The 27,552-nt window shown below is 54.3% G+C and overlaps 1 protein-coding gene across 1 annotated transcript in view; it reads right to left on the bottom strand.

The window, feature by feature from the left end:
* SORCS2 (sortilin related VPS10 domain containing receptor 2) overlaps positions 1–27,552 on the bottom strand; it is a 489,055-nt gene that overhangs the window by 163,426 nt on the left and 298,077 nt on the right. Inside the window, exon 3 of the mRNA XM_057705965.1 lies at positions 25,319–25,418. Coding sequence (XP_057561948.1) covers positions 25,319–25,418 — 100 coding nt within the window. The remainder of the gene's footprint in view (positions 1–25,318; positions 25,419–27,552) is intronic.

Here is a 27,552-nt window from a genome sequence, read left to right as displayed (position 1 = left end):
TGGATGGGTGGGTGGGTGGATGGATGGATGGATGGATGGATGGATGGATGGATGGATGGGTGGATAAGTAGATGGGTGGATGGGTGTATGGGTGGGTGGATGAACAGTAAATTCTGGAGCTTAGTTTGTGCCTGCAAGTTCTTGAACTCTTCTTGTGGAGACTGGACTTGTGTAGATTTCCCACCAGCCTAGGACTGGGTCTTAGTCTCCTCTATGTTTGCATGGAGTCTAGCTCAGCCCGTCAGCTCTGGGACCAGCCCTCTTCCCCTTCTGGCTCTCCACATCCCCTCCAGGAAAATTCCTCTTTGTCCAAGTTCTAGCTGACACATGCTGCACAAGGGTCTACAGCCCAGCCCTTCCTCCAAGCTCCTCACTCACACATCCAAATGCCTGCTTCCCACTTGCATGTCTCAAGGTTCCCCAAAATCACCATGCTCCAGAGAAAAGTCATTATTTTCACCTGCAAACCCACTCTGCCCCCAGCATCTTCCCCCTCAGAGGGGTGACCCCATTGTTCCCATTGCTGCGCCCAACTACCACAGTCTGGGCCTCCATCACCCCTCACCTGGACAATGGCAGTGGCCTGCAGCTGGATCTCCTCCTACCCCCCCATAGTAGACCTTTTCAAATACAACCTCAATGTTGTCATCCTCTGTTTAACACCCTTTACTAGCTTACATCTCTCAGGAGTCAATGACTGTTCAGATGTTAGTGGAGTATGCAATACACAGACCTTTTCCAGAACCCTTAGCCACTTTAGCTGCACCTTTTACTAGTGGGCAGTTGCTATGCTAATTACCATCTCTTCTATTCCTTTTGAACAGTTTCCCTAGATGGCTCTGCCTCGGCTGCCTGCCACCATGCTGGCCTTTCACCAGCTCCCTCAGCCTCAGGACCTTTGCACCTGCTGTTTCCTTCCCACCTTTCACCTATGTAACTCCTGCCTTCAGATTTTGGCTCAAGTGCCACTTTTGCAGGGAGAACTCCCCACAGCCCTCTACCAGAGCAACTTTTTTCTTTTCTTTATGGATACAACAGCACATTCATCAAGCTCAGCTTGAACGCATTGATTTAAATAAACCTATTCAACTTTTGATTTTTCCTCTTTACATTCTCCAACTGGTATATTAATTCAGGAAGAGGCCATCATTGAGTGGATCTTTCTCCCTAACAAGGTTAATAAACAGCTACAACTTTATCTAGATAAAATGGGACAATTAATTCAGAAAGGAAAAATTCGCCTCCAGCAGTTAGCAGGTCAAGACCCACACGTTATTGTAGTTCCTTTAACAGACACTCAAATTAAAAAAACTTTGCAAACTAATATTGAATGGCAAATTGGGCTCTCGGATTATGTAAATATTCTTTTTTTTTAAGAACTTTTATTGAGATACAGTTAACAGACAATAAACAGCATATATTTAGAGTGTACAATTTGGTATCCCAATCTCCCAGTTCATTCCCCCCCAACCCTCCCCGCTTTCCCCACTTGGTGTCCATGTGTTTTTTCTCTACACCTGTGTCTCTATTTCTGCCTTGCATTTCCTCTTTCATAGTTGTTAGCATTTGCCTTATGTATTGAGGTGCTCCTATATTGGGCGCATATATATTTATAATTGTTATCTCTTCTTCTTGGATGGATCCCTTGATCTTTATGTAATGTCCTTTCTTGTCTCTTGTAACATTTTTTATTTTAAAGTCTATTTTATTTGATATGACTATTGCTACTCCAGCTTTCTTTTGATTTTCATTTGCATGGAATATCTTTTTCCATCCCTTCACTTTCAGTCTGTATGTGTCCCTAGGTCTGCAGTGGGTCTCTTGGAGACAGCATATATATGGGTCTTGTTTTTGTATCCATTCAGCCAGTCTCTGTCTTTTGGTTGGTGCATTTAGTCCACTTACATTCAAGGTAATTACCGATATGTATGTTCCTATTACCATTTTCTTAATTGTTTTGTTTTTGTTTTTGTAGGTCCTTTTCTTCTCTTATGTTTCCTGCTTAGAGAAGTTCCTTTAGCATTTGTTGTAAGCCTGGTTTGGTGGTGCTGAATTCTCTTAGCTGTTGCTTGTCTGGAAAGCTTTTGATTTCTCCATCGAATCTGAATGAGATCCTTGCTGGGTAGAGTATTCTTGGTTGTAGGTTCTTCCCTTTCATCACTTGAAATATATCATGCCACTCCCTTCTGGCTTGCAGAGTTTCTGCTGAGAAATCAGCTATTAACATTATGGGAGTTCCCTTGTATGTTGTCATTTTTTCCTTGTTGCTTTTAATAACTTTTCTCTGTCTTTAATTTTTGTCAGTTTGACTACTATATGTCTTGGCCTGTTTCTCCTTGGGTTTATCCTGCCTGGGATTCTCTGCGCTTTCTGGACTTGGGTAGCTATTTCCTTTCCCATGTTAGAGAAGTTTTCAACTATAATCTCTTCCAATATTTTCTTGGGTCTTTCTCTCTCTCTTCTCCTTCTGGGACCCCTATAATGCGAACGTTGGTGCGTTTAACATTGTCCCAGGGGTCTCTTAGGCTGTCTTCAGTTCTTTTCATTCTTTTTTCCTTATTTTTTTTAGCATTAGTGATTTTCACCATTCTGTCTTTCAGGTCACTTATTCACCCTTCTGCCTCAGTTAATCTGCTATTGGTTCTTTCTAGCGTATTTTTCATTTCAGGTATTGTGTTGCATATCTCTGTTTGTTTGCTCTTTAATTCTTCTAGGTCTTTGGTAAACTTTTCAATCTTTGCATCCAGTCTTTTTTCAAAGTCCTGGATCATCTTCACCATCATTAATCTGAATTCTTTTTCTGTAAGGGTGCCTATGTCCTCTTCATTTAGTTGTTTTTCTGGGGTTTTATCCTGTCCCTTCATCTGGTATAAAGTCCTCTGCTTTTTCATTTTCTCTGTCTTTCTGTGGCTGTGGTTTTCAGTTCCACAAGATGAAATACTGCTGATACTGTTGAATCTGCTGTCTGCCCTCTTGTGGAGGAAGCTATCCAGAGCAACTTTTAAAGTGATATGTTCTCCTAACACTTGCTCATTTCCTCCGTGACCAGGATTTGTTTGAGTCAATGCCATTTTCCCTTGGGGGAAGGACAGCATAGGTGCCGTCTGTTTTGTTCCTTTTCTTATCTCCAACACTAAATAATTGATAGATGGGTGAGAACTGGGTGCTTTTTCCCAAATGCTGGCTTTGGGTGGAGAGATTTCCAGGGCACCGCTGAATGGATCCCAGGCTGGTGGGGGTGCTGGCATTTTTCTCTGGGTCTTGCCAGCCCACGCACGTGGGTGTCTTTGGAAGCGGCCCCTGCCAGAAAGCGCCATCAGAATGCCGCCCGCTGTAAGTCATTCCCAGACAGTTTCGGAGGGGGTTGCACCTAACTGCTCCTTGGGAAAGTGGTCATTAAAACGAGACAGTTTAATAGCTATCCACTCACACAGACAGAGGTTCTGGAATGACCTGTCTCGTGCAATTACCATCACGTTCACGAACAGGGTGTGTTTACCCTGAAGGGGTCCTGGCAGGTCGTCTGCGTGTTTCAGACCTGAACTCCCGGCTTCCAGGAGAGGCCTGAACAGGACACACACCTGGACAATGCTTCTCCGTCCTCTTCCTGTGATCAGCCCGCTGATCAGCCAGGCTGAGTGGAGAATTCCAGGCAGAGTCACGGCTGTGATGACTTCTCTGCGTCTTCCCCTGAGCCTCGGCACCTCAGCCTCCAAGCACTTTAGCTTGCATCCCTCACACCTGTCCATATACAACCATCCCCACACACCTGTCCCCACACACCTGTCCCCACACACCTGTCTCTACACACAGCACATTTATGTCATGATGCCTTTCTCAAGCGCCCTGCCCTCCCTGCTTTCCCTTGTGTGGCCAGCTCAGCCCTCCCAGTGTTTCTCTCAGGAAGATGGACTTCCTTGGGCTCCCATACTCTCTGTAAATCTCAACGTTGGCACTTAACTCTGTGTCTCTGCCAGGTATCCAAATGCCCCATCGTGTCCAAGCATATGTAAGCATTCAAGTTTTCCATCTCCTTCAAGACTGGAGCTTTCTCTTGTTGGAGAAGTCCTTCCTTATAACAAGGTCATAAAAATATCCTCCTGCTTCATCTTCCAAGAGTTTTACTGGTTTGTCTTTCATGTAAAATTGTCTGATTCACTGGCAATGGATGTTACAAGGTGGGGATGGGGATTCAGTCTCATTGATTTTCAAGGGCATCACCAATTGCCCTGCCACCATTTTAAACACTCCACCCTTTCCCTGCCAACCAGCAGGGCCTAAGGTTTCTGCACATATCTGGGTCTGTCTCCAGGCAATTTGATTTGGTCCCATTGGTCAATCTGTCCTTCCAAAGTATGCCAAGCGTTGTGACAATTCCAGGTGTTTCTGGTAAAGCAAGGCAGCCACCTTGCTCTTCAGAAGTGTTGAGCCTTCTTTGGCTATTCTTGGTCCTTTGCTCTTGGATATACATTTCCAAATCGGCTTGTCAAGTTCAAACAAAAGAAAACAACGCCAAATCTATTGGTGTTTAACCTAGAACTGCATTGTCTACAGATACATTTGAGAAGAACTGACTTCTTTGCTAAGTTGGTTCCTCTACTACCCATCAACGCAGTATAGTCTTCCTTTATTGGCATCTTCTTAAATGTGTTTCAATAACATTCAATAATTTTGTCCATAAAAAATGTGTCCTGGGACTTCCCTGGTGGCACAGTGGTTAAGAATCCGCCTGCCAATGCAGGGGACACGGGTTTGATCCCTGGTCCGGGAAGACCTCACATACCACGGAGCAACTAAGCCCTCGAGCTGCAACTACTGAAGCCCAAGCACCTAGAGCCCATGCTCCACAACAAGAGAAGCCACTGCACTGAGAAGCCCGCGCACTGCAATGAAGAGTAGCCACTGCTTGCCGCAGCTAGAGAAAGCCCACGCACAACAATGAAGGCCCAACAAAGCCAATAAATAAATTAATTTTTTTAAAAAATGGGCTGGAGCTGGGGTGGGTCAGCATGGAGAGGACATGATGGGGGGTCCTTCTCCTAGTCCCTCAAATAATACCATAATGTCATTCACTGGTGTCATCTACCCTTCCACGATAATAAACACCTTTCACACTTCAAAGTCAGCATCTTCAGCTTCACAGTATTCAATCTTCCAGTGTTAGAAGCCTATTAGGTGAGACCTCTGGGAGAGTTTTGTATATTTTTTTAAACTTAAAAAAATATTTATTTCTTTGGCTGTTTCAGGTCTTAGTCGCGGCACACAGGATCTTCATTGCAGTGTGTGGGCTCCACAGCGCGTGAGCTCAGTAGATGCAGCACACGGGCTTAGTTGCTCCGCAGCATGTGGGATCTTAATTCCCTGACCAGGGATCGAACTTGTGTCCCCTGCACTGGAAGGCAGATCCTTAACCCCTGGACCACCAGGGAAGTCCTGCTTCCCGGGGGGGATTTTAAAGCAGGTGCAGTTCCCCCTTTGGTGTCTTGTGTCCCTGGTCCATCCTCCCCAGGAGGCTGAGTGCTCCCCTAGAGGATCAAGGACAAGGAGTCAACATCTACTTCACGGTCATGAGCAATGTGTGTCTCCTATCTGCTACCTTGTTTTATACTCCCTTGCTGTGTTGAGCATTCCTGTCTTCGGACACGTGGCTGTTTTACACACATTTCTCTCCTCCAGGGATGTGAGCAATGAACTTCCTGATTGGATTCAACTAAAGATTATTTAAAGTTTCTAAAAAATATTCTTCAACTTACGTTTTTCCAATTACCAAAATAAGGGATGAAGTGCGGCTTTGACTTGCCTCGATGTCCAGAAAGGAGTCCAGAAGCTTCTCTCCCACCTTCATCTTCCTTCTCTCCTTGCCCAATATCACAGTCCTTATGGTGGCGCAGTGGATAAGACTCCACGCTCCCAATGCAGGGGGCCTGGGTTCAATCCCTGATCAGGGAACTAGATCCCACATGCATGCCACCACTAAGAGTCTGCATGCCACAACTAAGGAGCCGGCATGATTAAGCAGATTTTGGATGATAGCTTTTCCTTTCCAAAAAATATTTTTGACCTGTGCATTTGGTTTCTATCCATTGTTACAGCACCTATTTCAGCTGAGTCTGGTGTTTACCTGGCCTCAGTCCTCTCTGCTTCTATGCCAGACCTTCTCTGCCTTCAACAGCCCTGAGGTAAACCCATCTCTCTGCTGCTAGCATATCTTTTCAAGGCATTTTGCTCCCAAGACAGATGCCCGGCCATATAAGTTAGACACCTTTGTGTTCCGTAAACCTACAAATGACAGCTGAGCTGGGGATAAAATTCTGAGATCACAGCTTTTCCGTATTTATCTGACTCTGAAATCCATTCAATTATTTTGAAATGTAATACTGAAAATACGTCTATAATGGACTGGTTTTTATTCTTTTATAAAGAATTTTTCTTTTTTGAGAAAAAAGAGATATTCCCCTCATAATGAAAGAAAACAATTCAGAATGTGCAGAAGGCTTAACAAGGGCTTTTTTAGTTCATGGAAGAACTCACCCACTCCCCGAGCCACCCCCTGCCCTCCATCCCTGCTTCTGGTCCCGTTGCTAGATTCTTATTTGAAAGCACCTGTGGTTCTCAGGCAGGCCCTCTCTCTTCTTCCCTGTCTAGCATCTTCCTTCTTGTGACCCTTTTGTCTCGAGCGTCTTCGTTTGTGAGAACTTCCCGAGTTTATCCTCCACATCACTGATTCATTTTCCCCACGGTGTCCATCCTGCTCTCTCGCGCCTCTGAAATGTCCTTGGTCTGTCGCTGAAATTTCGATGTCTTACAAGCGTTCCTTAATGCCTTCGCTCTCTTCGCATTTATTCCTTCTCTCCAGGAGCTGCGTTTCATCACTGTCCTTTCTCCTAAGCTTCCACCTTCCAGCTATAGTGACTGCCCTGCAGGGACCGCACACCACAGGATGTAATCTCCCCACGGTGGTCCCCACACCCACGTCCTGCCTTATAGGCTGTGCAAGTACAGAGTTTCAGGGTGTAGGTGGGGCTGTGGGAGGGAGAAGCGTCCCTTTGTGGAGATGCCCACCCAGCCGGGCCTTTGACGGAGGGGTTCCCAGCCTCTTGCTGGTGGGCAGGGCTGCTCTGGTTCACGAGCTTTCCGCTAAGTGGAAGCTCTTGGGTACTAGCTTCGACTCTGTTTCTGCCTGTTTATCTATGCTCTGTCTTCCTAGTCAATTTACAGGGAACTTGAGGAAGCCTGGGGCATGGGGCTGACTGTTTTGTCCAAGAAATCAGTGCCGTGGTCTAGAGATACGCCTGCCCTAGCAGTCTTCTTGTCCCCATCCAGGTTATATATTTTTTTATTTTTTGGCTGCACCACTAGGCATGTGAGATCTTAGCTCCGCAACCAGGGATCAAATCCACGCCCCCCCCTGCATTGAAAGCATGGAGTCTTTATATATATACATATATTTATTGGCTGCCTTGGGTCTTCATTGCTGCATACAGGCTTTCTCTAGTTGCAGAGAGCAGGGGCTACTCTTCATTGTGGTGTGTGGGCTCTGCATTGCAGTGGCTTCTCTTGTTGTGGAGCACGGGCTCTAGGTGAGCGGGCTTTAGTAGGTGTGATGCACGGGCTTAGTTACTTCACGGCATGTGGGATCTTCCTAGACCAGGGATCGAACCGGTGCTCCCTGCATTGGCAGGCAGATTCTTAACCACTGTGCCACCTAGGAAGCCCCAAAAGCATGGAGTCTTAACTGGACCCCCAGGGAAGTCCCCACCATCCAGGTTTTAGCACAAGATCACCCTCTATGCCTCAGTGAAAGTGTCGGTGCCCAGGGGGGCAAGGACCCCTTTCTGGGAATCTTTATCTTCCATGCAAAGGCCAGGAAAAAGACGGGTCAACTCAGAGGCCAGAAACCCCAGTGACATCACACACGCTGCTGAGGACCCTTAGAAACGCCCCCTGCCTATCTCACATGGGCCCTTGCTCTAGGGCAGAAAAGGAACATATTTCCCTGCCAGTGAGGGAGATGGCCACATTTTGCTCAAAGTATTGCAGGACTTTGGAGGACATATAATGGCTAATTTATGTGGGACAAATAACAATTTAATAGCTCTCTAATTACATGACAATTAGAATTCCTATCGTGGCCGTGTCCTTAGGTATCTATTTATGGGCTGCGTGGAGCAGTTACAGCATCTGCAACCATTAAGAACACCAGGATGCGTGGAGCGGGCAGCGCTGGCGGCTCAGAGCATAATTACCCCTGTAATTATTCTCCTATACCCAAGTAATTACATGGTGGTATTATTTGTGTATTACAATTTATCCATATACCTAATCACAGTCTCCTTTCACAAACTGGGACCCGGCCCAGGAGGCGCTGATCAATTTCTTTAAATAACATAAAAGTCATCTGATGAGAAGAAACTCAGCCATCAGTCTGCCTCATGTTCACACAGGGAGCCGGCCAAGGTCCGGGGGGAGGGGGCTGGGAATTCACACCTGACACCAAGTTCACGGCCGCAGCCCACCCAGCCCAACCGTGAGACATGAGACCGCAGGACTTGGGTGGGCTCTTTGCTGCTGTGTGGGGCTGTGGTCTCTGCTAGGTGCCTCTCTGCAGGTCCCAGCCCCCAGCCGCCCTCTGGGCCAGCACTCATGACCCACCCTGTGTTAGGACCGCCTGCTTCCTTGTCTGTCGGCTCTCCTGGACTTTGAGACTCACCACGGCAGGGCCCTAGGAGGGTCCTCATTTTTGTCGGTAGCGCACAGGGTTGAATTTGGAACCAGAATAGGGGGGTCACTGTGCATCCACGGAACCAGGCTGGAGGGACAGGCCCCACGGAGCTGTGGCCCGAGAATCCCATTTATAAAAGCAATCCTTTCTCGGGGTGGGAAGAGGGGGAGGATGTACTGAGAGATTCAGACCAGCGATACCAAAGTTATTTTCCTGTAAGAATTTCAATCACATTTTTTACAGCTCCATCCAGCGTCTCTTGCGTGGCAGGCTAAAAGGAATCAAGGGGGTGAACAAAAAACTTCAGGAACGGAGTAGCTGGAAGGTGAGGCCAAGTCACTGGCAGCCCTACACCTGTTAGTGCAATTAGCAAAGCTCAACCTTGAATCAGACGCCCCTGGTGGAAAACAAAGGCTGAGACAGCAGCTGGGCAGGCAGCCCCCTGGTCCCTAGCAGGCCTGTCCCCACCCTGGGGCCCTCTTGCAGGTCCAGGGTGCTAGTTCTTTGGCCTGAACAAGGATGACCGCCCGCAGCCTGGGTCCCCATTTACCAGGCACATGTGCTCTCCCCGGGTGCAGGAGGAAGGGCCCCTCCAGAGATGGTGAGTGGCAAGAGTGTGACAAAGTTTAGAACGTCCTCAGCGTGACAAGGACAAGGATGGTGGGTCTCAGGGCTGCAGTCTTTGCCTCTCAGATGGGAGCCTCTGTGGCCACAGCCCCTTGACGCCTCATATAGAGAAGCGGTGGAGGGAGGTGCCACTGGGTTGGGAACCTGTTGTGGGGCGTGTCTCCCCACTGAAATGCTAAGGAAGGTGACAGCAGGTGTCTGGATCAGGTGATGTTTCCTGTACCTCTGTAACAAAGCACCATAAACTTAGTGGCTGAAAACAACCCCAATGTATTATCTTATTGTTCTGGAATCAGACGTCTGAAATGAAGCTTGTGGGGCTAAAATTAAAGTGTCAAAGTGTAGGTGGGGTTGGTTCCTTCTGGAGGCCCCAGGGGAGAATCTGTTTCCAGCCTTTTCCAGCTGCATCCCTTGGCTTGGGGCCTCTCCTCCGTCTTCAAGTCAGCAGCACAGCGTTTTCAGTCTCTCACTCGGACCCTCTGATAAGCACCCTGGTGATGACACTGGGTCCACCTGGATAATCCAGGATAACCTCCTATCTCAAGGTCCTTAACCTAGGAACTTCCCTGGCAGCGGGCACAGTGGTTAAGAATCCGCCTGCCAATGCAGGGGACACGGGTTCAATCCCTGCTCCAGGAAGATCCCACATGCCGAGGAGCAACTAAGCCCGTGTGCCACAAATATTGAGCCTGTGCTTTAGAGCCCGTGAGCCACAACTACTGAGCCCATGTGCTGCAACTACTGAAGCCCACACGCCTAGAGCCTGTGCTCCGCAACAAGAGAAGCCACAGCAATGAGGAGCCCGTGCACCACAACGAAGAGTAGCCCCCACTCACTGCAACTAAAAGAAAGCCCACGCACAGCAAAAAAGACCCAACCCAGCCAATTAAATAAATAAATTAATTAAAAAAAAAAAAGACCCCACACAGCCAAAAATAACTAAAATAAATAAATAAATTTATTTAAAAAAAAAAAGATCCTTAAACTCACCCCGTCTGCAAAGTCCCTGTTCCCACCCACTTCTGGTAACATTCATAGGTTGTGGGGATTAGGATGCGGACGCCTTTGGGGGGCATCATTCAGCCCCCACAGCGTACAGTGGCCAAGCCCCACAAGCCTGCTCTCATCTGTCTCTGTCACAGAGGAACCAGGAGACCAGCTGTCACATAACAGGCCCAAGGGCACCCTGGCTGACAAACAGGAGGGTTGCATTGGAATCGACTTTGTCTTTCACCATCCCCTGTGGTCCCCTGCCGGACATATGGACAGAGGGGCTCTGACACGTGGACATTTTATTTCCTCCTCGTAGTAGAGGCCCTCTGCTCACAAGCACCCACTCCCGTTCATTTGGGAGGACTCTCCACCTCTCTCTTACAGAATAACCACCTTCCACGGCGGACTATCACTTTGGGACCATCCGCCAGGGCCCCTGCCTTCGCAAGTGGCAAGTCTGTGATCTCTCGGAGACATGGGGGGGTGGGCGACATTGGGGTTCTTTGTCCCCGCAGCCTCCCTGCTTCCCGCCCTTTGCCAGCCACTTTCTTGTGGCTCTAATTCCATCTGACATTTTTCCAGTAAAATTGCTCTGCTGCTACCAGTTTGCAATGGTTTTTGCTGACTGCCACCAAAGCCCCCCAGCTGCCACCACCGTATTTTAACCACAGCCACATAAAGCTGCAGAAGCTGAGGCCCAGAGACGTGCTGTCCTCTGTAGGCAGCCCTGGAGGACAGGGTGGGGGCAAGCCCAGAACTCAGGTCACACACACACACACACACACACCGGCGTGCATCAACAAAAAGACACGGTCTCCCCGCAGCTGTAAAGGGGAGAGGCTTTTGCCATCAGCCCTGCTCCAGCCCTGCTCACCAGCTGACTCGTGTTTGAGCTAGGGACTCATTCCAGTCTTTGGGAACAAACGCCAGGGCTCACTCCCTCCCGTGCTCCCGTCCTGCCACCCAGGGCTGGCTTCCCCGTGCCCCCGGCGCTGGGAGGTGACGCAGTACATTCTAGTCATTTCCCAGGTGCCCATGATGTGGTCGTCCTGGGCGGGCCTGGGGGGCAAAGATGGATAAGACGTGGTGCTGACCCTGGAGGAGCCCCCCTGGCCTGGAGACATGTATGAGATGCGCCCTGACGATGAGCCCTGTGCGAGCAGCGGGCTGCAGGTGCGCAGAGGAAACAACAGGCGTTAGTTGAGCACTTACAACACACCAGGGCGGGTGCCGGGCCCCTCATAAACTTTGTCATATTTTTCCTTCCTGTGCAGAGGGCATCATGTTACACTGAGGACACGGGGTCTCCAGAGGCCAGTGACTGCCAAAGTTCACCCCACAGCCGACAAGAGCCGGAGAAGTGACCAGTGATGGGTAGATTATCAACGTCCCAGGTTCTGGCCTGGGTTCAGGGCCTGCTGACATGGGGCACTCCCCCCCAGCTTCTCACCCAAACTCCCCCCGCTCCATGCCCCATTGGGGTCCCCATCTGGGACACTGTGAGGGCAGGGCACCTCCACGGGAAAGCAAGCTGGCTGAATAGGCTGGCAGTGGGGTCCTTTTTTCAAGCTAAAAATATACACTTGCTGCTGAGTTGAAAGAGGCAGGAAGCGGGAGTTTGAGATTTGAAAGAAAAATCCCTCAAATAAGGAACAATTTTTTTTAACAGTATAGTTAGAAGAAACTCAACAGGAGCAATGGCAGTAAACGCTGCTGGACGTAGCACATGGGCTGTTCCTGCTTCCACCTGCTCTTCCTCACAAGCCCTGCCTGCCTGGCGTGGGGACCCATCTTCTCTCCGCTATATTCCATTTGGGTGGGCTGACCCCACCCCCAAAGAACACAGGACCAGAGGTCGACAACCAGCTGTCTGGCCACACCCACTGCTTCAGGAGCAGGTCACGTGATCCCAGCTCAGCCAATGGGAGTCTTCCTTGGGATCTGTGCTGAAACTACTGGGAAAGGACCCCTGCTCCTTCTGAGATCATGGTGCCAAGAATCATGTGTGTCTGGGGCCTTCAGAGGTCATCCTTTCCACCAAACAGCCAAATTGTGTCTGAGACTGAAGCCTAGCCCCAGGAGAGCAGAACTGAGAGGTGGGGAGAGAGAGACTGAGACCTGGTGTCTGGCACTATTAGAGGCCCTGGATCAAGCTGTGCCTGTAGGAAGATCTACCCCTGATCTTCACAGCTACTTAAGCCAATGTATTACTTGTCTTGTTTGAGTGACTTCATATTACTTGCAATCAAATGAGTCCTAATTAATACAGCATGGGGGGTGAGGACAGATATTCAATTTGGTGGCTGGTTTGTCAAAGGAAGACAAGTAGAACAGAGAACACTAGAAATGGAAGGCCCCTCAAAGGTCACACACAGACGGCTGCTATGTGACACGGGTGCTGCCACTCTAGCCCTCTGGCGGCATCACCTGACACCACTGACCAATCAGGCTTCCTTCCCACTGCACTAACACGGCCCTGAGTCCTTCCCATAAAGACCTGCAGGGAGTGATGTCGGCAGGCGGTGATACACCTATTTCCAACTGACGTCTAGTTCCGAGGGAGGTGAAGTGCCAGCCTCCCCACTAATCAGATCCAAGTACGTACATGAGATACTTCGTTCCCTTGATTTGTATTTTCCCTCAGCTCTGACGATTTCTCCTTGGTCACCCCTCTTGAATAGGCCACGTGACGTGCTGAATTCCCGGAAACCAGGGTATTTGTGTATGAGGGGAGGAGAGGCATGATCCGCTCCTTTGTGAATTACAGAATGCAACCACCGAAGCCGGGTGACAGACAGATGCTGAAAGCACGCCTACAAAGCACTTTCTCGGGGCTTCCCTCTGCCTGGCCCTCTAGTCAGCCTGCACCCCCCACAGAGCCAGGGTGGCAGGGTGGGCGCAGTAAGAACCCCCTCCCAGGTGGGGGTCCAGCTCGGCCACGCCTCCCGCACCACCCTGACCCTGAAGGATGACTTCATCTCTGAGCAGCAGGCTGCTCACCTGTAGGTGGAGGACACCTGCTCAGTGGCTGAGTGGCCTCAGTGGACGATGGTCCGTGTCACCAGCACTGCTCACAGAGTCAGCAATGGCTCGGTGCCCGACCCCACACCCAGCACCCTGGAAAGCACCTCGTTCAGCCTTTACAGAAACCCTGTGACGAGGGCACCCATTTTATCAACAAGGCTCAGAGGGGCTCAGGAAACTTCCCCAAGTCCCAGGTCTGCCTGGATCCAGGACCTGCGTCTCCACTGCTGGAATGTGGGAGGACGGCACCCTCGTCTCCCACAGCTCCCCCCGCCTGAGCCAGCACCACCACGCCCACCAGCATCCCCACCAGCACACGCCCGCCCATGGTTCAGGCCCTCACATCGCAAAGCCCCTTCCACGCCTAGGAGAAGCCCTTCAACCCTCGCCCCGGATGCCAATGAGACCAAAAGCACATGAGACGCCCTGTGTCTGGTGGAACCGATGGTGTCTGGCTCTTCATGGGCACAGACACCGCGATGTTCTCAGGTCCCTGCAAGCACAGGGACCCTGGGGCCCTGGGGGGGGGGGGGGTGCATGAGTCTCCTGGGCTGCTCTGACAAATTAGTACAGCTTCACGCCTTAAAGTAACACAGGTGTATTGTCTCACAGTTCTCAAGCTCTGAGTCCCAAAACAGTGTCAGGTGTGGGCAGGGCCGGGTGCTTTCTGAAGGCTCCAAGGGAGAATCTGCTCGCGGCCTCTCCCAGCGCCTAGAGCCGCCTGCGTGCCTTGGCTCGTGGAGCATCTTCCAGTCTCTCTGCTCTCTTCTCTCCCCGACTCCCCCCTACCACCCCGTGACCGTCTGCTTCCAATGCCACATCTCCTTCTCTTATCCTCCTGCCTCCTCTTACAAGGATTACCATGACAACCGCGGGCCCTGGGGATAATCCGGGATAATCTCCCCATCTCAAGATTCTGAGCTTAACCACATCTGCACAGTCCTCTTTGCCACGAGAGGTAACATATTCACAGGTTCTGAAGATTCAGACATGGACATCTTTGGGGGTCATTTTTTGGCCCTGGCAAGGGGAGGGAGAGGTGCCATCTGTCCTAACTGCCTTAGGGGAGGTGTGGCAGGGAAGGGTGCACCCCGAGAGGAAGGAACACGGAGGGGGCCTGAGCTGGAAGGGAGCACCACTTCTGATGGACATTTGGTCAGCAGGCACAGGCCTGAGGGCATGAGATGAGGCTGGGGAGGCGGGCAGCTTGGGTTTCACATGAAGAACAACAGAAGTCCAGGCAGTCCAGGCAGAGCTGAGCTCTGGAAGCTGAGGGACAGGGGTTGGGAGGGACTGGGGTGATGGTGAGGAGGCCACTGGGTGGACCAGGCGAGAGGAAGGGTAGCTCGGGCAGGGGTACAGAGGAGATGGAGAGAGGCCCAGGGCACTTGCAGGAGTCCACGGTGGGTGGGGTGTGGAGGTAAGGACACCGGCAGTGCTGTGGACTACACTGGGGGCTCTGTCTGTGCCCGCAGGGATGTGGCACCATCTGAGGCTAAAGGCCTGGAGACCAGCTTACACATCAGACAGGAGCTGGTTTTGCAGTCTTGGGGTGGAGCCATGGGGAAAAAAAAAATTCAAAAATTCAAAAAAGGTGCTGATGCAAAAAAAAAAAAAAAAAAAAAAAAAAAAGATGCCAGAAGCTGGAGGTGCTCTTCCCCTATCAAGGGCCTCCTCAGTGATCGAGCTTCCCCCACAGAGGAAATCACTTTCAATGCTAAGCCGGTTTTACCAGGCTATGGCCCTTCAAGCTTCCCAAGAGCGCCCACTGCACAAGGACAAACACATCATCTGCCACTATTTTCTGAGCACTTGTCTTTGAAGGGAAGAAGGATGAGACTCAGGCTGCAGGCAACAGCGGATGAGAAGCAGTTCTCTCGAGCCCGCAGGGGCACCGCGGAAAACCAGGATGGAGCCTGCGGGAGGCCCATCTCAGTATCCTCAGCCCAGAAGCAGCGTCCCCTCCATCACTGGCCACACAGGACACAGCCGCTGACCTTCAGCGCCACACGGCGTGGTCACCCCACACGCGCGGGTCCCCTCGGCAGCCCTTAGGCACGATGGAAATAGACCCATCACCTCCGCTCCCACCCAGAGGACCGCACCGTCCATTACGTACCACCTATCAAGCCAGCCAGGGGTTCTGTCACCACGATGGGAGCCACGTCCAATATAGAGACCAGGCCACGATGGGCCGGAGGCGCCACACATAAAGAGGAAGGAGCTTTCCCCTCCCGGGCCCCCCTCTGGGCAGGCTGGCGGTGCAGCTGAGCAAGCACCCCCCTCTAGGCATCCGGGGCGGGGGAGAGAGGGCAGGACTGAGGGGGAGGGAGGCGCTGGGTTCAGCGTCCACTTGCTGTTGGCCAGCCTGGAGACCAAGACCAAGCCCCTCAAGGTGTCCAAGCTCTGCAGGATGGTGACTGTCCACTTCCCCTGTCCCTGTGATGCGGCAAATGTGGTTCTGGGCCAAGGATGGGCACCCTCGTTTGCCCTGAAGACAGAGTCAGCCAGAGGCTTTAATCTTTGGATGAAGAGAGGGCGGCAGGTGCGGCAAACACCAGGGCCTCGCAGGGCCTGCAGCAACGGAAGAGCGGACTCGTGCGGTGTGGGCCCCCAGAGAGACGTGTCCAAATCCTGCTCACCCCCACCCCCATCGTCTCACTCCATGAGCCTTTGTTTTCTTGTCTTTAATGTTAAGAGGCCACCGTCACTGCCTTGGGGATGCCGCCGTGCCCTTGGGCGACTCCCCGTTGCTCCCAGGTCCCTGGCCCCAGCCCGGCCCCTCTCCCTCTCACTCTGTCCAGCCCGGATGGACAGACACGTGCACATTGAGCGGAACACAGTAGGTGTGCATCAGGGGTCCCTGGGACCCTGCGGAAGAGAATGGAGTCCCTGACACACAGGTGGGCGGCCCCCAGGATGGCCTTTTTACATTCTAGTTGATTTCCTGGTTGTGGTCCTCGGCGTTTTAGAATCTGCTCCATCTGCAGAAGAGAGAGTAAATCCAGTCTCCTTCCCTCTCCGTTTATTAGTTCCAGAGGCCAGAGCCCAGGAGACGTGTTTTCTGAGAAGCAAGGCTTTTTCCCTTTCTCTCCTCTCTCCCGCAATAACCTACTGCCTTTAAGAGGGCATCATTTCCCACACATTAGCTGAAGTTTTGAGGGTTTCACTCTGTTTCTGAGATAGAAGCTCTGTACACCGACAGGCCCAATTGAGCCATTTTTCTCCTGAACAGGAGAAGATTCCCGGCGCTCCAGGGACATGGAGAACATCGCTGATTGGAAGCGAAGGCCCATTTAGAAAGAGGTCTACGTCCCAGCCCCCCGCCGGCCCCTGCGGTCTGGCTCCTCTTCCCATCAGGCAGGGGATCCCACCCCTGGTGAGTGACCTCGGGGGACTTGGCCCCGCCCTGAGCACCGATCTTGGGGGGGGGGCGCATAACACCTAAGGGGGTGGTGGTTTCAGGAGCCCCAGCTTTGTTCCCAGAGAGCCGGGGGCACTGAGGATCAATACCCCACCCCATCTGCCTCGCCTTGTGTGCCGAGGCTGACCAGGGAACTCTGGGAAAGGAAAGAGACCTGCGAGGCCTGTCCAGGCTGAGGGGGGCCCCCTGAGAGCCCACCCCATGGAATCAGACCAGCAGCAGGCACGTGTGGCTCTTCCATACCGCCAGCCCTGGGCTGTTTCCCGCTCCGGCCTGGCCGCCCTGAGGGCCTCCTGGGCATCACCTCTGGATGCCACAGGCCGATGGACACAGTGTATCCCATCCTGGGCTCCTCATGCTCCCCCCAAGGTCTGCCGCCGCTTCTCCAGGACCCCCCATATCATGAAACAGCACCCCCATTCACCCACTGCTCATACCAGAAGTCTGGGGACATCATCTAATCACAACATGTCTCCTGACCGTGTCCCTGCCCTCCCCGCCAAGCTGCCCACCTGGGTTCAGCCTCATCATCACTCACTGGACCCTACAGGTGTCGGAGCCACACGGATGCCTATCAGGCGGCTGAGTGAGTGGGTGGGTAGATAGATGGGTGGATGGGGGGTGGATGGATAGATGGATGGGTGGGGGGGTGGATGGATGGGTGGGTGGGTGGATGGGGGGGTGGATGGATGGATGGGTGGGTGGGGGTGTGGATGGATGGATGGGTGGATGGGTGGGTGAGTGGGTAGATGGATGGATGGGTGGATGGGTGGATGGGTGGGTAGATGGATGCGTAGATGAAGAGTGGACTCTCCCTCAGTCTACTCCAATCTCCCCACCACAGCAAAAGAACTTTCTTAAAAGATAGGCAAAGCAGCACATCTGATCTCATCCCACGGACCCAGAGTTGCCCTTGGGAACAGCTCACTCACAACTCCCAGGGAGGCCTGAGTCCCCCCACTGGTAGCCTGCATGCATCCTTGCCTGGAGATTGTCATCCGTGCATGACTTCAATTTGCAAACACGCAGGAGCACAGGGTGCCACGAATGCTCCCTCATAGGAAAAATCTATTGCAGAAATGGAAATCAACAAAACCTGCCCACCTCCCGCACCACAGAACTGACACTGCGGCACCCAGCCTCCCCTCACGGCAGTGGAGCACATGCCAAGAGGGTCATCTGGTGGCTCCTGGAGGGCTTTCACACGTAGGTGGCATTCCCCGTCCAGGCCCAGGTCCAGAGAGACACCCTGAGCATAAGCACCGCCCACGAGGGTGCCACACGTGGTGCCCATGTTCCTGAGCCACGGAAGGCCACAGATACAGGTGTGGCCAGCTCTGCAGCAGCCCAGACCAGGCGTGGACACCCCTGAGCTTGCTGCCTGAAGTTCAGTGTGCGTCTCAAGCCTGTTTCCCGGCAACAGGAGACGGCAGGTCCTCCCAGGGTGAGGGGAGGACAGAGCAGGGATCCAGGCTCAGGCCTGCCGACACTGCCCGTCCTGGGAAAGGTGCGTAGCGCTGGGGCTGGCCCTCCCAGAGTCCCCGCTCTGTGCCAGACCCTGTGCTCGCAGCCCCATGCACTGGCCCGGCTCAGCGGTGGCGGCACTACCCCCTGGTGCTGTACAGCGCGGACACCACATCCTGGACCCCGGGTCCAGACTCGGTGCTACGTCGTGCACATCTCATTTAATCCCCAAAGTACACCTCAGAGCCAGGAAGGGGAGACACTGGCATGTGAACCCCCTCCAAGCCGGGGTACCCCCACTCGGTGCCTCAGCCCTTTCTGGTGATGTGCTTGGGCTGGAGTCACAGCAAGAGGCTGGTCAACACTCGCGAAGAAGATTTCAAAGCAAAATGCAACACAGTCCCACCAGCATCTCAACGAGAGCAGAAACAGACAAAACGGAGTCCTTGCTTCGTAGGATACTTTTTAAGCACACGAGCCGCTCCCCGGCTTCCAAGCTCCTGGAGACAGCGTCGGGGGCTCCCGCAGGACACAGGGCAGCGAGCCGGCCGCGGGGCTGGGCGCTCCACCTGGGCGGGACGGACAGAGATCGCCCCACCGAGCAGCCCTCCGAGCCACAGGAGGGTCTGTGGGCGGCCACGTCCCTGGGGCGGGGCGAACCCCCGCTGGGTCCTGAGGGCGACCACCTCCAGGCACTGCTGAGGCCAAAACGGGAAACAAGACCGGTACTGATCCAAAAGGTCCGCTGCCAGGGGAGATGGGGCGGAGCTCCACGCCAGAAAGGGGCGGGGTCGCCACCGAGGGAAGGGGAGGGGCCTCCATACTAGAAAGGGGCGGGGCCTCCACATTAGAGGGGAGGGACCTCTAAACCAGGGAGGGGGTGGGGCCTCGACACTGGGGGGAGGGGCCGCCAGGTAAGGGGGCGGGGCCTCCATACCACGAAGGGTCGGTGCCTCTATACTAGGGATGGCGCTCACGGTTGGAGACTAGGTTTGGGATAAAGGGCAGGGGAACCGAGTATCAGAGGAGACAGAGACAGACAGAGGCAGAGATGGAGAGACAGAGAGCGTGCCTAGGACCTGTTCTACACACGTGGAACAGAAAAGGCACCCAGAGACCAGGGGTGGAAGAAAGTGCTTATTTTTGTGTTTTCTCACGCTGCGAGAGTCCCGCGGAAGCAGACATGGCACAGGCTGTAGAATGATCACAAGCCCAGGGCCTCACCTCGGCTGCAGGACACAGTGGCACCGACGGGGCAGCGGGGGCAGGAGGCAGTGCTGCTCGTCTCCTCGGGGAGGGCTCTGGGCTCTGAGGTCCAGAGAGCTTGGCTAAATGGCACTGGGATTTGAACTCAGCTCCCAGGCCCGTGCCCTCTCCCTTAGGCTTCCCATCCTCTGGAGGGGGAGGCCTCGGTGACCCCGTCCTCAGAGGTGGAGCAGGCAGTGGGAGGGGCAGTGATGGCGGGTCCTCCCGGGCCTCCTGCAAAGCCTGACTTCCCTGTCCACTGGCGTGTGGCCGTGGAGGAGCTCCTGGACCTGTCTGGTGTCGGTCCCTTCCCCTGTGAGATGGCGCACGAGTCCTGACTTTGCAGGGGGTTGCAAGGATCAGAGATAACGTACATAACGCTCCTAATACGTAAAGACCCTTCCGAACTCGGGCCACTCTTCAGCACGACCAGTGCCGCCTCTTCCAAGCCATGGTTTTCTCTCTGAGACACTTGTTTCTCGAAGGCAAGACTTTGGTCTGATTCCCTTTTCCATCTTGAGCGCTTGGCACACGGCAGTTTCTCAAAACGTCTCGGGTGAGTGAGCAGAGTGAACGAATAGATGAATAGATGGAGACCTTGTCCTGACCCTGTGCTCCTCAAATTAGGAGTCATGTACCCAAGAGGGCCCACGCTGGTGGCTGGGCCAGGGGTCCTGGGCTTAAACCAAGAGCATTCTCCTGGATCATCAGGTTAACAGAGACTTTTTGTTGAAAGTACGTGTGTATGTGTGTGCTAGAGATTTTAGTATTCAAACCAACACCGATATGTCATGAAGTAAAGTGAAAATTCACTTGAATTTTTAATATAAACCATGACCCTTGAAAGCAATTCCATGTCCCGGCCAGCTCCCCGGGGCTGTGCCTTCCCACCCTCTCCCCCTGCCGTGGGGTTCTCATGGCCGAGTCAGAAACGTGCTGCTAGTCCAAAGCTAAACCGGGAATTCAGACAGCATGGAAGGCACACAGCGGATGCTGAGGAATCCTCAGGGCCCCCAGGGTCTCGGGTCATGCCATGACAATGGTAGAAGGCCCTGCCCATGGGTATCAAGGCCCGAGAGCTCTGGTTATACTACAGGCGAGACAAAAATAAAAGGGAATTCATTTTGTAAGACAGGTTGCAAAGTGGTCTCTTAAGAAGCTATAAAGTGCTGCTTAGCCTGTAATTGTTGCTAAATAGACTCCTAATAGCATTCACATCTTCCTGCAAAACCTATCCATTACTGATAACTGGAGAGGTAGGCCCTCCGCTCACGCTCAAGCAGGTGCCCCTGCAAATAAAGGACCCGATCTTTTCCCAGATCACACTCACTCTAGGGTAAACCTCTCGTGCTGGAGGCCGACTCTGGCCCCTTTTCTTACTCCTCCCACAAAAATGCAGCGGAGAGGGTCAGTTTCCCAGGGCTCCTCCAGAGCCTCAAAGGCTCAAGAAGGTCCACATTGTTTGTGCAGTTCACGTCCACATCCCAGTGCCCAGCAAGGGACCCTAGCACATAGGAGGGGCTTAATCTGCACCTGATATTTACAAGATGGGACAGAGGGTTCTCGCTCTCCAGCACAAGCAGGCAGCCTGACATGTTGTAGGACCTCGACCCACATCTGTTGAATGGATGGGGGTAGGAGTTGAGACGGAGCTTGGAGATCTGGTGGAACCTGCCCTCTTGCAGAGGAGAAGCCAAGACGTGCGGTAAACAGAGCAGAGTCTGGACTCTGCCCACGTGCATCTCATTCCCCAGCGGTTGCTCTTCCACTGGGAGGAGACCAGGAGAGTCCAGAATGCTGGAGCTGGAAGGGGCTTTGGAGAACTCCCCAGGTCAACCCCCTCATCTTATGGTTGGGGACACTGAGGCCTGGAGAAAACATAGGATCTGTCCAGAGTCACACAGCTCAGCCGTGGTCAGATCGGGCCTGGTCCAGCCACAGCACGTTACAGACTCCCCACCTCCAGCACAGTAGTCTGGGCTGGGCTTGCACAGACATGGGGAACCCCATCTGCTCCCTGGAACTTTGCTGCAGGATGCCTGCTGAGCTCAAGGGCATGACAGAAGGTGCTCTGGCATCTAACAGAACTGGATTCAAATCCTTGGTCAATGCCAAGTTCAGAGACACAATATGTGTACTGCATCAGTGACAGCTTTGCTACCTACCAGCTGGGTAACCTGGACAACTCTCCCAGCTTCCCCCGAGCCTCTGTTTTCTCACTTGGGCAAGACAGGTGATCATGCAGACCCCCAAGTCACACTCCACCTCCGCACAAATAAACGACTATGATTGACATGTGGTTCTGGCCCAGGGCCCGGCACTCTGTGAATGAGGGCCAGGGCGTGGCTTAGGAATTGAGACGATACAGAGGAGCGAATACATTAATGCAACGACAAAAGGAAATTTTTGCTTTATATTAAGTGGAAATCTGTTTCCCTGAAGGAGTCCCACCCCATCCCCTGTCCAGCCTGTTGCACCCGTATTTCCTGAGTGTTGACTGAGTGTTAAGGGCTGTGCACAGTTGAGGAGATGGACCCGAGTAAAATGCAGCCTCCACCGAGCAGCCTGCCTGGATTGGTCTCCCCACCCTAGGACCACCCTTCAGAAGTTCGAAGATCAGCCCATGGCCCCCAATTCTCCCTTCTACCTTCCCCGCCTCCCCGTGGCTTCCCGTTCTTTACTTGACGTGGTCTCATATCAGCTTTTTCTGTAACAGTGACTGTGGCTTTTCTGCTTCTGCATGCATTTAAAACACAAGGTGACATTCGCAGGTGCCAGAGATTGAGAAGGGGACCCTTTGGGAGCCGTGATTCAGTGCGTATCTTAAGTGGCGGTAACGAGTGAGGTTCTTTCAGTACTCACCTGCCACTCTCCCCCCCATCATGGCCCGCATTAAGACATGAGACACCTGGGGACCTCCCTGATGGCCCCTCACGGGGGAGGGGGTCCATGGCAGAGCTGGACTGAGGACAGGGCTCCCCAGACTGGGTGCTGCCCCCCCGGACCACCCTGCACATGCGGGGTGCCCCACAAAACGTCAGGAAGGAGCCCCGGGCTCCACGCACACCGGCCCCATCCAGGTGGGGTGGAGGCTCGCACGCAGCACACCAGCCGGCCCTCGGCACCTGCTCCCCCAGGTGCAGGGGGAGTCTGCGGATCAGGCGGGCAACACGGCAATAGCATCCCTGCAGCGGGACCAGCTGCTGCTTGTGGCATCCGTTCAATTGTTCCTTCAGTCTTTAATACTGGCTGAGCACCCAGCCTCTACCCCCAGAGATATTTCCAGGCTAAATGTCCAAATTATCTGATAACCTCCCACAGGCACCGCAGATCAGCGTCCTATCTTTTTCTAAAGATGCGTCTGTCTCCCTGCCTGCACCCCCTTCCCTATGTTGCCTGCAGAGGAGGCTCTGCGGAGCGCCCCGGTCGGAGCCCTCAGCCCTCAATCTGCCCCGAGCCTCCAGGTGACCAACACTGATGCTTCACTCCTGGTGCCCTTGGCCTGCCCGGACGCCCTACCCGACCTAGAAGCCCCTTTGCTGAGCCCCCACCCATCGTCTCATGAACCACCTCCCAACCACCCCCTTTACAGCAGGACATTGGCTCAGCGGCAGCGGCTTTGTGCAGGACGGGAGTCTGTCTGTCCTCACTGCTGTGGGCCTGGCCTCTACGTGAAGCTTCCCTGACCTCAGCGCCTCAGAGACCCCCATTCTGTAACTGCCACTGTTACCTCTGCCTTTCTCGTTTCCAAAGGAGGACACAGACTGTGGGGCCGGCCCCGGAGCCACCATCACATCCGGGGCACCTGTGGGTCCTCCCAGCTGGTGACAGATGGCGGGGTCTGTGTGGGGGAAGGCGCCAGGACTGGGCTGGCTGGACAGACAGAAACTGGGGGACACGCAGGAGATGGGTGGCATGGCCTCCTGTATCCACTGCTGGCTGGAGTCTGGGGGTGATGGGGGGCTCCGGCCTGGATCAGCGCTGGCCCCCAGGGGCCCTCCCTTGTCTCCCATCCAAATCACGGCGGCCCCAGGGAGAAAGGTAACAGCGGGCAGGGAGGCGGACTTGCCGCTTCCAGGCACTCAGCTCTTGAGGCCAGTGAGGGTCTCGTGCTCTGCACACGCGGCTGCGCCCAGGCCTGGGCTGGGGTGCTGCCTGGGCATGTCCCTCGCTGCCCTCCCCCCCAGGAGAGCCCTGTGGCCCAGAGGGTGGGGGCGGCACTCGGGAAAGGCGCAGAGCTCACAGCAGAGCGAGGGTTCAATTCCAGCTCCGTCTCCTTACCAACCTGGGCTGGCGCTGACCAGACACGGGATGAGGAGGGCCCGGGGAGCCGCTGGTAGGGGTCGGGGTCATTCCCTCGTACTCACTCTCATTCCTCCGCAAGAAAAACCCTCAGCTCTGGACCTGGGTGAGGCTGGTCAGATCCAGGCCTCCTGCCACCAGCTTTGTGATTGGGTGGTACGTCTCACCTTTGTATGCCTCAATTTTCTGCCCTGGAAAATGGGATAAGAACACCTCCTTCCTAGGCCGCTGTGGGACAGAGTGAGATTATGCATGTGAAGTCCCTGGGCAGTGTCTAGGGAGATACAAGTACCGGCAAAACCAATTCCCTGCCTCTCTCCCTTCAGTCCCGAGTCCACTCCAGGCAGGCACAAGGGTCCCTGTGAAGTTCCCCCGTCCCAGGCAGCCCTCCCCAGCACTGCATTCCAATCCTGTCCATCAGGAAGCTTTTACAGCAGTAAAAGTCAAGGAAGGGGGTGGGGGGAGACCTGCTTTAGAAAGCTAACATCCCATTAGAAAGTGCCACCAGGATTCCCTGGACAGCCCCCAGTGAACGGCGATGCACACCAGTCCTCAAGTTCCGTAGACTCTATGATGGGGTCTTGGTCCCTGCAGAACCTGCCAAGTTCACGCGCACGCTGACTCCTCTCAACCTGATAGTCTGCCGTCAGCATGACATTCAGACCCCCCAGTGCCCTCCACACGTAGCCATCTGGCATCAACCACTCCCTTCCTGGGACGCTCGTCAGTCTACAGAGGTTTTTCGGGCTCTATACCGAGTCAGAGCATCTATCGGGGCCCATGGGTTGGCCTTTTAAGCAAGTGTCAGCTCTGGTTCTAATCCCCAGTGTCACCAATCTCTGGGATTACGTCTGTGTCTCAGGAGGAGGCTGATCTGAACGAGTCCCTTTCTGTGACATTGGTCTGCTTCCCTGGAGGGAGTCAAGTGCGCGGGATGGCTCCGCCCTGGGTGCTTCCTCTGACCTCATTCTGGGGTCCCAAGGTGGTCAGGAGGCAACCACGGGTTTGCAAAAGGGTCTTCTCGTGGACCCTGGTGGGGGTGGCCGTAGCCTGGACGTGGCAACGTTCCCAGACCCACAGGCAGGTGGAGAGCAGCGTCAGGAGACTCGCTCAGACCAAGAAAACAGAAAGTAAAGCTCAGATGAAAAACCAAAGCCAAATCAACAACAACAACAAAAACCCTGCAGCAGATTGCGACCGCTCTTCGTGGCTTTCCAGGGACGTCAGACCAAAAAGAGAGGTTCTTTCTCCCCTCCGGAGCGGCCACCAGCCCTCCACCCTTGCTTTGCCTGGACGGATGCTGGCCCAGGGTGGGGGGAGGACAAAGGCACCGGGATAACCGTCCCCCCAAGGCCCAGCTGCTGCTTTAAAACTCATTCATCCAAATGAATTAAGGCGGAGGTGGGAAGGGTGACGCGGGGAGCCGGGAGCTAGACACCTCCCCAGCGTCAGGGCCCCAGAGGAGCAACGGGCAGCGGCTCCTGCTCTGCGGAGCAGCACAGCGGCGCAGCACATACCTTTCTCTTGTTGGTCGGGCAGATGTAGAAGTTGTCGATGACAGTGGTGACGCCAGGCTGGAGGGTGAGCTTGGTGTAGGACGTCCCGAAGTCCGAAGACCTGGGGGGACAGGACGACAGCTGTCAGCGACGGGCCCCTCCACGTGCAGAGTTATCCCGCCTACACGGCGTCCCACACAGGCTGTGCGCCAGTGTGGGTGAAGCGTCCAGGACACCCTTGGGTGTATCCTCTCCAGCTCCCGGAGCAGCATGCCCCAGGGCACCAGGGAGAAGACCGGGACTCCCTCAGGGACGCCGAGCACCCTCCCAGGTCTGGAGCTGTGAATGCCAGCCAGGCTTCCCAGGAGCCACCCGCCCGGGGCGGTCCACAGTCCTCTGCCCTGTCCGCGGGCTATGTTAGCTCTACTGTATCTGCGTCTCACTGGTTACGCAGCGTCTCATAGGTAACGACCACGTCTAGGGCCTTCCATCTTCTTGATTCCTCAGAAAACCCTGACAGATTATGTCACTCTGTCCATCTTGTAGATGACCAGAGGACCAGGAGGAGACTTAGTGGGGATATATTCCTGCCTGAAACCACTCAGCCTAACAAGTGGCCAACTCAGGATGTGAGCGCTGGCCGGCCCCACGAACAGCTGGCATCCTGTTTCCTCCACAGAACGTTCCCTGCTGCCCTGAGGTCTGTCTGCTTGTCCATTTCCCTCTCTGGACCCTCGGGACCCACAGGGAGCTGACCCTCTGCCCTGACCACGTGCGCCCATGGGGCTGGAGGGGCAGCAGGAGGTACCCGAGCTCCGGAGCTGCTGGGATGCAGACCCCAATCCCTGTGCCGGCCGGTGGCACCCACTTGACTCAGCCAGGCTGGGGCCAGTCTCTCCCACCTGGGGGGCCACTTTCCTGTTTGTAAGGCGAGGGCTGCAGGAGAGAATCTCCGAGCTGTAACCTCTGCCCAGAGCAGCCGCAGCAGCAAGAGAGAGAGAGAAGGCATTCACAGCAACCAACACATCGGGACATGGAATTAACACCATGTTAAAGCTCAAGTCCTGGTGACCCTGGGCCCAGCACTCCTTGTGACCAGCCGGTTAAAACGTGCTGTGACCACAGAGCTGGAGGCACAGCCAGGCCCCAGCGGCACGTTCCACCCCATCCCTAAACCGACATGTGGAGTTCCAGAGACCTCAGCTTCTCTCAGAGAGTCCTGTCTTCTGACCGGTCAGAAAACTCACCCCAAGGTGGGGACAGGGACAGGAATGGGAGCCCAAGGCCACGGAGGCCTGTGGTGCTGGTGTCCCTCGGGCCTGTCCATCTGTCTGATGGCCGCTGAGACCGGCCCGAACGGAGCTGAGCTCCAGGGCCGAGGGCAGCAGATCCCAGCTGATGGATCCCATCCTGGGACCCCAGTGCTGTGTGGGGCCCGGCCTGCAGGTGGCCCGAGCAGCCCCTTCCCCTCTCTGGGTCCACCGAGGGGCTGGACCAGGCCACGAGTGCCAGACGTGCCCAGCGTGGCCTGGGGCCCTGGGGGAGGCCTGGAGCTGCTCAGCATGAACGCCCCCCGCCCCACCCCCGGCAGTGCAGTAATTCCATCCCAGAGCACATCCTCAGTGCTCTCTACAGGGATGCACTTCCTCCCTAGTCTCCCCTAAGCCTGCTGTGTCACTGAGGCTCCAGCCTTGGTGCTCAGTGGCCCTGTGTCCCTCCAAGGCCTCAGGTCACAAGGTCCTCCCCAGGCCAGGACAGAAAGCAGCCCCTGCCCCCTACCCCCCAGGGAACCCAGCAGGGGCCACTCCCCACCCCCGCAACAGGATCCCCTGGGCCTCTGCCCACCCCCGGCCTCCCCAGGGAGGGCCCACTGGAGAGAACAAAGCAGCGCCCCACCCCCAGAGGTGTAATTAGGGAAGCACTTACTCTCAAAACCCCCGAGAATTGATTTTCTTTGGGAAGAAGGGAAGGATTAGTCAAGGACTGATCGATTCAGAGACCGAGGAAATTCCAGAACCCCCACGGAAGCAAATAGCTGTGCTTAGGAGCTGGGTGCCTGGAAACCTCTGAGCCTCCTGGTACCCACCCCCCAGATGTTGTCTCTAAGACCTGTGATGGACTCTGCCTCCCAGACACGTGGCAGTCCACCCCTTCCCTCCATCCTGACCCCCACCTGGCCCAGCCCAGCAGCCTCCCCAGGATCCAGCCTCCCCTCTGGCTCCCCCACCTGCGGCCACAGCAGCCTGTTCGCACCT

The sequence above is a fragment of the Hippopotamus amphibius genome, chromosome 13 (genome assembly GCF_030028045.1).
Source record: "Hippopotamus amphibius kiboko isolate mHipAmp2 chromosome 13, mHipAmp2.hap2, whole genome shotgun sequence".
Classification (NCBI taxonomy): domain Eukaryota; kingdom Metazoa; phylum Chordata; class Mammalia; order Artiodactyla; family Hippopotamidae; genus Hippopotamus; species Hippopotamus amphibius.
Note: the sequence above shows the minus strand (reverse complement) of the source record. Positions and strands in the feature narration are given on the sequence as shown.